General features: G+C 35.8%; 1 protein-coding gene across 2 annotated transcripts in view; it reads right to left on the bottom strand.

Moving 5' to 3' along the window:
- Positions 1-12,337, bottom strand: part of LOC107044901 (ETS-like protein pointed) — a 143,546-nt gene that overhangs the window by 113,667 nt on the left and 17,542 nt on the right. For both annotated transcript variants that reach the window (XM_015266970.1, XM_015266971.1), the window contains exon 3: positions 1,837-2,041. In XM_015266970.1, coding sequence (XP_015122456.1) covers positions 1,837-2,041 — 205 coding nt within the window. The remainder of the gene's footprint in view (positions 1-1,836; positions 2,042-12,337) is intronic.

The following is a 12,337-nucleotide window of genomic DNA, read 5'->3' as shown; positions in this document are numbered from 1 at the left end:
GAATACGGCGATGTGTGTGCATGGGAGTGTGTGTGAGTGCGAGCACGCGCACGGATTTTCTTGTCTTCTATGGGTATTTCCTCGGAGAAATGTGAGAAAAAGATTGAATAAATACATAATAAAAAAATTAATGAAAGAAAAAACAAATGGTCGGGAAGTTATTGGTGCGACCCGTAATGGGTCACATCCAATTCCACCAACCCCTACCGGTCATACCCTAAAGAGGGAGCGCGCGAAGCGCGCGACCGTGCCTGATTTTTTTTGTTTTTGGATTGATAACAATGAATTTCTGTTTTTGAACTCCCAACAATGATTTCCAAATCGAAAACATGATTTCGATTCACGGAAGTTGAATTTCATAATTATTTCCATAGCTACAATTATGAATGGTAATAAACCAAATGTTCCGTTATATATTTTATCTCGTTTGCGATAAAAATGTATATAATAACGAAGCGGAAAATCTTTAGTTGAATAGTTGCATGTTGGAGGCATTAAAGTCGTTAGAGTGCATTGATAATATACATAGTTGATGTACAGAGAGAGAGAGAGAGAAATAGATTGTGAAGAGAGTAGGAAGGGAAGCACGGGGGCGTGCATGTAACAGTGGGGGGATAGTTAATGAGGATGCTGCTGATTATCCAATTCGTAAATTCTCGCTATATTTTGATCGCTCAATGCACACCAAGCGTGGATCAACGGGGCGTTTTGTCAAACACGTTTTTGTTTCATCTTTACTGTAATCTAGGAACGAGGACACTCTACTACAGTGGTTTAATAATCTTAATTCAGCGAAACAGAAATTTAAGATTTTTTCTCGAATCAATTATGAATATTCGTTGATTAAAATTCATAATTAAACAGGTGCATCCTTTTTAATGAAGCACCATCATTGATTTATCTTGAAGAAATTTGATGAATTAAACATACACGATGATGGGAGCAACCGTTCTGTCGAGTGGCATAGAGAAAATATATATTTTTATCACAAGGCCGGAATAGTACATTTCAACGCGAGTGAGACGGAAGTGTCACACGTGTGAAGTTGGCGGGCCGACGCGAAGCCGAGGGATTCATTCAAAAAATTTTGAAGGTGATTAAAAAAATGCGTTTTCTAGATTTTTTTTCATCAACTTGAAGGTCAACGTTTGTGAAGAATTCAGGATAATGTTCAAGGATAGTATTCAAAACGGTTCAGATGGCTACGTTAATGTCAACGATGACAAATTACATTTTTCTTTAAAATGCATGCAAGCAACTCATTAAGAGATAGACTATTCAACAGTTTATTTAACAATAAAGATTTTAGTAATTCCATTACTGTAAGTTATTCAGTGAGATCAGATTACTGAATAAACACAATTTTTTTTCGGAAATTACGCAAATGATTTTGGAAAAAAAATGATCAAAGGACTTGACTATCCTAAACCGAAGCCACGAATGAATATCATCGAATGAATATTCGCTTGAATTCGAGAGATTCAACTCGCGTTAATTTTGGAAATGGAGAAATGCTCCTATCCTCATCCCGCACACATTCATAAAATGTCGTGTAAACGACGCCTAAATCCGACGAGTTTATATCGTTTCAGTATCAACTGACAAGGATAAAGTTCCATTCGCTCTCTCCCATTTACTTACAAAATCCTCATAAACGCTTACTTAGCTCGTGCTCGTATTATGCTAACATATCATCGACGTTAACGTTGCATTATTCCCGGCGATTTTGTGGAGACAAGAGGAGATGACTCGTATTTCGAGGCACCAAATATGTCCGGACGAGGCAGAATAAGAAAACATGAATTATGTGAATACTTTGTTCATTTGGAAACTTACCTAAGGAGCTGTCTGGATCAGAGAGGTCCGAGAGAGATGGGACCTTTCTCATTGACGTGAATCTACCGGGAAGAGTGGGCACCAGGCCCTCCTCTTCTGCGTCAGAGGTCAATTCCTGCTTCATGTATTTTGCCATCATCATCATTACTCCACCGCCACCAAGACTTCCACATCCCAATATGCCACTTGATCCACGTGCATCTCGCTGAAAATTCAAAAGTCATTGATAATGAATTTTTCGCCGTAACGGGGAAACAAAATTCTTTGAGGAGTGCGTCTGTACTGTACTTGTCAACTCATGCACTCACAGCTCCAAAATTTTCAAGAGCATAATGTTTACCCTGGGAGAAGAAAACTTTCGTCAAGAGATTTTGCACTTGCTCTAAAGACAAGAACATTTTTTTATCTCAGGAAAGTGATTTCTCGAATCAAGTCAAGTTGAATAAATTTATCTCCTTATCGTATTCTAAAAAGAACATACACTTAAAGTCGATAACTATCGATATCTCGCAAGTCTGTCACGCTTATTCCTCATTGGTCTCAGTCGTCTGAGGCGGCAAATTTAATTCATGATTAATTGAATTTTGAGATTTTCAATTATGATTGTTACAATTACAGCGCGATGTAGCGCGCGTTCGATCTCGTATTATAAAAATCCAAATCGACTTCTGGTGATGAAAATTTGATAGTTGAAATGAAAACTCCAAAATTAAAGATCACAAGGGTCATGAGCGTCAAATTAAGGGTTACGAAGGTGAGAATAAGGGTCGCAAGGATTAGATTCAGGGTCACAAGGGTCAAATTAAGAGCCATGAGGGTTAGAATAGGGGTCACGAGGATCAGATTAGGGGTCATGAGGGTCAGAATAATGATCTAAATAACGATCATATGGGTCAGATTAAAGGTCACAAGGGTCTAAATGCGGTCACAAGAATCATATTAAGGGTCACTGTAGGGGTTGAAATAAGGATTATGCACGGAGAGAAGAGCCATGGGAAAGAGTCCCATGTCAAATTTACGACTTGTATGTATTTCTAAAATTTAGGAAGCATTACTATGCTATGGTAATGATTCCTATTGGGTATGGTATTGCATACTATGGGCCATGGTAAGTCTCTCGATGGGAATGAAGCCTATGAACATAGGAGAAATTACTATATTGAATAGTACCCTCTACCATGTTACAGGGTAGAGTGTACTATTAATTATGGTAAAGGGACCCATAGTCGTTTGGTAAAGTTTACCATATTTTATAGGAGAGATTACCATGCACTATGGTAACATGACCTATATTATATGGTAAAACGTGAAAAAGTCATAAAATGTCACGAATATAAAAGATAATGATCACTAAACTATATCATGATAATGATGAGTATAATGAGATAGAAATTTCAAGTGAGATATATATTTATATTTAACGTATTTGGTTTCGACGCTGTTTCAATAATTACAGAGGATTTTCTTATAATGTGGGATTCTTTTCTATTAATAATCATCAATATATCTAGATTAATCATATCGAATATCGTAAGGATCATATTTAACAATAACATATTTACATCAGTATTTTAATATCAGAATATACATATCTACAGAATAGTGGGATTTTTTGCCCCAAATTTTACCTAATCATTGGAAGAATTTTTGGCATTACGGTGTTATAAAAATTATTGAAAAATTCAAATGTGAGTAATTAAACTCAACAACTTTGCGTGAGAATCTAGACCCAACGTTTCGGAACGTATTGCTTTATAGCTATATACGATAGGATACAAAATTTCATTTGTCGAAATGTCAATGTCGACCACCTCTTATCATTTATATCAATTTCATAGGATTGGAAATGCCTTTCAGAGTATTCTTGTAATTGTTGAGTAACAAGAATAACTTGATTATTTGGCTCTAGGTTTACGATATTGATCAGATGTAATTGAGGACCAGTCTCGGTTGGCATCATCAATATTACGTTTTCTCTGATATCATGTCCCAAATAATTGAGAGAGCTTACTATTTTAATATCTCCAGATCGAATATACGGGAGAACTGGCAGAAAATGACTGGGCCGATGTTAATAAATCAAAAGCCGTTTTGGGTATTGCGTATAGACTAGGGGCTTTGTTTGCACAGCAGAGGTGCCAGTTACAATAATGATTCCGATTATAGTTCGTGTACCTCTTTTGAAATCGACTTATCTTGTTTTACCACATTGCGACAGAGTTCAAATCAGTAATGATTCTGAATAATTGAAATAATAAAGTACCACAATTTCAGATTAATGAATATAGAATTTACTTCTCGCAACACAAGATCATAATAAAGTTTTTTTAGTCGGTCAAACTCAAAGATCAAATGGTCCAAGGATGAAATTCTCGTATAGACTGTGAATAGAATATGAATTCGAGTCCAACAGTTCTCCCTGTACTCTACTGAACTTATCGAAACATTCTCATAGTTGAGTGAAACTCAATAACTCAAGTAACTGATTCCTAACCATCGAATCGTGCAAACGTCAAACTCTCACCCCAATGCAGCATCAACTTGTTAATTAATAGGATTCGAAATACAACAGAAACATCATCACAACTCCGAAACAAATTCCCCTGAATCCAACTTATACCCTTGAATACACCTTAAGAACGTGTACCGTATTACTTCCTCCATCATGTATCACCCCGACAACAGGTAGGAAAAATACCAGAACATCATGGAAGTTAATCGACCAGAATCGATAAACTATACAGAGTTTCTTTCTCGGTACTAGTTGCCAGAACCAAGTTAGTGATTTTAAGAAACTCAAGGTTCCAGAACATCACACTGAGAATAAGAAACTGGTTACTTAATTTCAGAAGAAAAGTTTACTCATCTCAAGTGAGGAAAATTGTGAAAACAGCTCTACCCTAAGAAATTCATACCTAATTAGTAGATTATTGTTCATATATAATTATTCATCCAAAGTACATTTGGTAAAATATTAAAATTGGTAAAATATAAATGAGTCATTGAGTTTGCTTGCAAAACGATCGAGTTTTTGCTGGAGTTGTCAAAAAATTTCTCAATTCTTTAAGGATGTTCGACACCGTTTTAGCCAAAATTGACATTGTTTTCATTTTTCTGGCAAATTATCGATGGGAGTGACGTGAAAAAATATAACGATTTTGTGGTTTGTCATTCTTTAATGGCTCACGAAGTTGCGTAGTGGTGCGATAATTTTCATGCGTTTTTCCGACAGTTTTGTGATTCTTTTTAAAAGTTTAGAGAAAACGCAGGAAAATGTTCGCACCACCTTAAAATTTCGTCAGTCATTAAATAATGACAAAACGCAAAAACGTTATATTTTTTCACGTCAATTCCATCATAAGTTTGCCAGAAAAATTAAAAAAACGTGAATTTTGGCAGAAAGGGTGTGGAACATCCTTAATATTTAGGGGAGACTACGATGAGTTTCAAGGTCACGGGCTATTGAAGTGAGATTTTTCATACATCTAAAAATTAATAGTTACTGCAAAAAATTAATTGTTTATTGTTGGTTTATTGTTGATTTGAAAATTTCATAATTTGAGAATAATTTTCTCGCTAGATTTCAGTAGGACAGAGCTTTGCAATAGAAACTGATTTTATTCTTTATATTTTACGAATTCATGTTCATTCCATTTCAAAGGAAAAAAATAATACGTTTACGAAAAAAAATGAAAACGTGATATGTAATGACGATTGGACACTGGGCATGAATGAACAGGGAATCATGCCGTAAAAAGAGGGGAGTCGAGTCGTTGGCGAGACGGTGGACATGTGAGGTGGAGAAGGGGTAACTGGTTCCCAATGGCTAAAAGGAAGGGCAACTGTCCAACATATACAACAAAGACGTTTGAAAAAAGCAATCAAGACAAACTGGTGAGGCTTTCGCAGAAGATGGACAGAGAGAGATGAATAACGACCAAAAGTGTAAACGAGGACAGTGTAACTGGGGATGGAAAAGAAAAAAAGGTAGAAGGGAGAGGGAGAGACACCAGTCGAGTGTATCCAACATCGCGGCTCGACCGCTTGACCTTCATGAGGCGAAACAAAGTGAATGAAAACACTGACAAGTCACATGTACACATGTTAGGGGATTGTGGCGTGACGCAACGAACGGTTGAGCAAACTAATCGGTGGATGCATGTAGAGTATGTAACTTTTTTCTATACTGGAATATGCGCGCGCTGATCTCGAATTCCATCCTCTTTATTAAGGAAGGGATGGAATTTCCATAATTTCAATTTTTTTTCATTGAAATTATGGAAAATATTTCCTGTTGTCATGTCCTAATGAAATATCCTATCAATTTTATGACAATTTTGGGAATGCAGTATAGAAATGAATCTCAAGAATGTTATGGCGATGTGCCATAAATGCAAAGAAAATTCTCGATCATAATCAGGCTTGAAGATTCCACATTCGCTCACGAAATTTCAAATAGCTGTTGAAAATCGTTTAGAACATAATGCAATAGTAATTTTTGGAATTTCATGTGAGCTCTTATGTCTGCATTGTTTTACATCATCTTGTGTGCTAAACGACTCTACCTGGTATTTATGTAAAGTACTAGATAACACCAACTCGATGAACGTAAAGTCACTGATGAAAATTGGTTTCCGCAACTAGTGCTGTGGGGTTGTTTGAATCATGCGATTGGCAGAACTCCCTTTCAGCCGAAGGCTCGTGCTATAAACCTCCCACGAGCCAAAAAACCCTTTTCCCACGAGTATCGAACGATATTTTTCATCACAATGTGCGGAAAAGGGACGTTTTAGGCACGCGATGCGTTGACTGCTGGTCAAATTATGCGTCTGCTACAAACTCGGGTCTACAACTCAGGCTTTCAATTGAAAGCCCGAGTTGTAGACCCGAGTTGTAGACCCGATCAATAAAGCCACATTCGTCAGAAAATACTTTGTGGACCTTGTGATGAAAATAACTATTCCGCATTCGTATCGAAATATACTACTTTGACACTGCTGCTACGTTCACGTCGTGCCGAAAAGTGCCTTTTTGTTTACTCGTAAACAAAAAGTAAAGGGAAACTCTTTTCGTTTACTTGTAAACGAAAAACGCACAGTTCGACCACTTGCTGAACATAACATCACTGTCAAAAAATATTGTTCGACACAAGTGAGACGGTAAAGTCCGTCTCACTCGTAGTGTTGCCGAATTGGTGACTTTGTCACTCAATTTGGTGTTTTTAGATGATCAACTAGTGGCGAAAATTTTAAATTCTCACCAGTGACAAATCTGGTGACAAAAAATATGACTTATTCAGTTGAAAAATAACTTGAAAAGTTTTTTTTTCTGGTGGGGAATATGAAAATTGGGAAAATTTACGTTTGTAATGAGAACAATGCTTCTAAGAGTATATTAGTGAAGATGTTATGTGTGAAATGTAAATACATTGTGACATGTAAAACATTTTTTTTATATAGTTTCTTCTTCTTCTTGTGCGTATTATTTTAGATAATTTCACTAAGCAAGTGTACCGTATCGTCATTTCGTTGAGTGTTTGAGAATTAATAAAAAAATGTTCATAGTCATGAATTTGTTGTTTAATCTGTTGATTTTCGACCCGGCAACACTGCACTCGTATCGAAATATACTATTTTGTCATTCCAGCCGTAAGGCAGACGGCACTACGCGTCCGCGAATCGCTGCTTACGGCTGTTATGACAAAAATAGCATTATCTGTACTTCGAATTCGGCTTCTGCACGGAATGATATTAAATATTATGGACCACTCGAGCATAAACTTCGCTTTAAACGAATGTGAGTACAGACCTCTCGTTCGACTCAGCCTGTAAACTTCATATTCATCGAGACCGAAATTTGTGTCCTTGCACTGTATATAATGTACTGATAAACCACTCGGGCACTTCGTTTTCGAAGAATGTGAGCCATTGGCTTGAGTTCCAAACATCACATTTATCGAAAATGAAATTTTTACCCTTGTACTCTAATCTACTATCGATTGATTGAGTGAAATTATTGGCTATAAGTGCCAATTTTTTTTTTATGGTGATGGAAGGAATTTTTATCCCTCTGAGGTCGTGCCAAAAAATTTGGATCACCAGTGGCAAAAACTCAATTCGTGCATCGGTAGGCGTGATTATTGAAAATTATACGAAAAATGCATAAATTGAGCGTGTTAGTTTTAAAACTTAACTGTTAATCAGTGAGCAATTATTTAATCGTTTTGTAAATATACAATCGTTGGGGTCATGAACTCAAGAAAAAATGAAAAAAGAAAGCAAGTTCTCTATTATACATTGTTCTATCAATAAAATTGGATTTATTCAAGTGCTTGTAGGCCATGGGAAACTGAATCAACATGTTTTCCTTGATTGGAAGCAATGATTTGGAATTTATTGAAGTACTCGCGTGTTTTCGTCAGGTATTCTTCTTATTGAGCAAGTGTCCGCAACCAATGAATACGGGAGTATACCATGAAATAGTGATTTCGAGTTATCAGTTGATTAAATAAAATTGAATAAACAATGTATTCAACGGGACCAAATTTTTCGTCACGACAAAGACAAGTGGAAAATTTTCAATTTTACTATCCATTTGTGCGGACTGTTTTCAAATTAGAAAAAACCGTGGCAAAATTCTACAAATTGTTGGAGATTTTGATTTTTTCACAAAAATGCCTTCATTATTCCTGAAGAAGGTAATGCAGTTCAAATTACGGATGTTGCAACCAAATGAATAAGAATTCGATGAAAATACATTTTATGTGAGAAAAAAATTCTCTTGAAATTTCGAATCTTTTTTCAAGTTTGTTCAGAAGAAAATTGAGTTAGCACCCTTAAAGACGACCACCCTTACCATCACTAAATACGGGAGTTCACATAGCGTTCCGCATCTTGTTACGACACAGGATATGTCATCAAGAAATGTCGACATTAAATCCAACAATTTCCTGAATTTCCCTCCAAAATTGGATTAAAAGATAATTGATCACTGGATATACCGATGAACCTCTAGAGAAGGTCGATGATCTTTTCCTCTGACCGAGTCGAGGGTGTGAAATGCAAAAAAAACGAGCGATTGATGATTACTCAAGAGATATAAACTCATTAAATGGCCTTTCCTCGAACAACGACTCACTGTATCGACGAAGTGCAGACCTCGAGTATCCAAATGATACCGATAACAGCGAATCATTCCACGGCTGATTGTAGCTCTCGTGACCTTATTCACGGAATTATTCATGAAATGCTGAATGAAATGTATTGATTTTATGTAATGGAGGAAATGGAATGATGGAATATATAAATTTTCAGATTTTGAAAATAGATGAGATGAGTATCGAGAGTAGACTAATCTATGTAATTCTATCGATATTCATTTCGAGAGTGTCGAGGTGGGGGCTATGAAAGGGACTCAGACTCTAGAAAGTTGCAAAATTACAGGCACAGTACAAACAGAATTAACGAGACTAAAAAGTTCTATTTATAAGGAAACTATTAATAACTAACGTTTATATACTAGTTTCTGCAGGTTTCAGCGAGAGTCTACTGCAGGAGTTGCATTATTCAATGAAATCTGACATATGTCAGTGGAAATTAACAATGCAGAATTGAAAATTCATGACGTTTTTGTAATAAAAAAGTATTGACAAAAATTACTTTTTTTTATATTTTTTTCCTTCATTACTCGGATGTTTTGATTAGATTGAGAATGATTCATTTTTGGTTAATGGTAGAAATTCCCTGAGCGTAATGGAATTCCATTTTCTTCTTTGAGATTATTCCGTAATTATCTGCTTCCTGATAAACCATAGTAGTTGCAGAGATATTTGTGAAATAAACTAAACATTATATCTTTCAGTAATAATATTATGAGAATATTTTTTACGGGAAGGTTATTAAAGAAATGTTTTTTGTTTTCTCTAAACTCACAAAAATCAGCTGTGAAATAGAATACAAAATTTTTTTCTCCATTTATTTTGCAAATATTAGATTAATTTAATTTTACTCATTCTTATTGTTATTGTATATATTTTTGTTCCTTAATTAACAAATTACAACATTGAATGAAGAGGAATTCCCTATCAATCACGTGAGAATACAGATCGACAAATAATATTCGATAATCATACCTAAAATTTTTCATTTCTTTCTTCTTCTTTAAATTAATTAATACCAATGATCTGAAAATGTTGACGAATATGAACATTTTACATCTTTTTGATCTCATTTCCGAAGAAGGAATCTGCAAAGAGAGATCGATCACCATTCGTCAGTATCAATAAAATGAAAAAAATTGCAACGAATTCAAACCGGCGATGAAAAATCTTATCGGATTATTATTATGTGATATCAAGAAAAAAGAAAAATTGACATTGGTTTAAGTGGGAATTACGGAAACAAAAACATTTCGGAAAGTGGACGCGACAAGTGGGCCGTTTGCGTTTGATATATATTCCGCAAACATCCTTAAAAGGTAAAAATTTATATCAGTGATAATCGTCAAGAGACATTTTTTATAAGAAATTAATTTTTCATAAAGAATTACACTCCACATTTATCGATAAACTTACTACTTTTCAGAGTAGTCACGAGACAATGTAAAATTCTCAAACTCATTCCCCACTCGGCACAACTTCCTAACAAAATTGTCTCACTAATTTCTGTACTTTGCCAATTGGCGTGAATCACTTTCTCGTTTTCACGCGTCGCCCTTGAGTGCTCGCGTGCACAACCGACTAAATCACTGAACCCACGCACCTCGAAAATTTTACAAGTAAAAAAATGTTTTTAATTCAACAGGAAGTGAATCAAGCATAAGGGGGTTGCTTGGGTGGATAAAAATTTTTGTAACAGCGGAAGTTGAACGTTTCGTTGAATAAACAAGGCTACAAGTGTGTTGACGATTTCCATAGGATTATCGTTTGTCCAAAGGAAGTCATGGGGTCGTAACTAATGTCGTTATGTCCTATGCGACAGGATAAAAATTGTAATCATAATCATATTGCATATAACATAATATGGAATTAACCTTAAAATTCATCGTCATAATTAATAAATCAAGTTCTTTTATTCAATAATCAATACGCCTTATTATTCAATGATGGATCAATTCAAGTATTTAATCCTGCGAATTAATTATTCGTTTTTTGGTTAAATGAATGAATGAAAGAATGTTTACCCTCGATAGTTCGACCATAACTGCTTATTTTTCCCATGATCCACACTAATGTCCTTCGCTCGGACAAAAAAAATATCGAGTAAAATAAATTGCTGGGAAGAGGAGCACTTGTTTCTATCAAAAAACAAATAGGTAAAATATGTGACAGATCGTCCTACGACAGTCAAGTACAATCGTTAATCGCAATCGCAATTGCCAACTGCATATCCCAACCATTTACGGGATGGTTTGACTCTTCGTACGTGTGTATATGCGACTGTCCACTCGTACAACGTGTGAAGTTACACGCCCTGTCGCACCAACGCGTTTACAAAGCTCAAATGTTTATGTTTTTTTTCCGAATCGTAACCGATAGAAATCGAGGATAAAATGGTCGAGTTCTTCTCGATCAAAAGTACGTAATTTTTATTGAATATTTCTTTCCGTGTGAGAAAAATTTATCAGACGATCGAGGTTTCTATTATTGGAAATGATAATTTTGGTAATTAGCTAAAATAGCAACTCTACATAAATTGCAATTTAATATTAATATTATTACATCAACAAGTCCGTCTCGATGAGAGATGTCCGCAACACTTGTGGGGAAAGCAAGATAAAACCCTAGAATACCCACAAAAACCTTGGAACCTCTAATCTCATCAAGCGTTCACCTGAAAATGACTTACATCATTCTTAGCATTACCCAGAGCCACTGCGAGGACGTGGTGATGTGAGGCCCCGAAGAAGCGACCTAACTCAACACAACCAAACCCTATCTGAGTCATGCAGATTGAAGATAGGATCTGCAAATTCCTCCATCCTCATACTGGGATAAAATTAATATAATAAATTGTTGATGAACGTGAGAAAAATAATTAAAAATAAATAGATGGCGGTGTTCTTCGAAACGAAGCAAATATATCTGTGGGGAAAGTACAGAATTGTTAGAGTTCAAAATCAATACTCAGCCCAAGATAAGGACCAATCAACCCGTAGGTCCTGGCTCGACCCGGGTGCCTAAAGTGACTGTAATTCTCACATGCGCAGAAGCGCTAGAGGGCCCCATTGATACCATAACCTTCTACACATAGCGAATATTGTTTTTCTACAGTTGTTATTATTCTGCATTTTTCCTCAGAGTACTGAAAGATGATTTATATGACCAAGAATGTTGTTGGAATTTGCATATACTACACTTAAATCTTGTAAAGTGAGCATTTCATTACGAATTCGATATACTAAATTTTTACACCACCGAGTGTGTAGATTATTCTCGGTGGTAGTAGTTGGTAGTAGTGAATACAAATTTACTCAATTTGGATTCGACCCCCCCCCCCCCCCC

Source organism: Diachasma alloeum, unplaced genomic scaffold, assembly GCF_001412515.2.
Source record: "Diachasma alloeum isolate Michigan unplaced genomic scaffold, Dall2.0 Dall_scaffold_00840, whole genome shotgun sequence".
NCBI classification, from domain to species: Eukaryota; Metazoa; Arthropoda; class Insecta; order Hymenoptera; family Braconidae; genus Diachasma; species Diachasma alloeum.
This window is presented reverse-complemented; position numbering and strand designations above follow the sequence as displayed.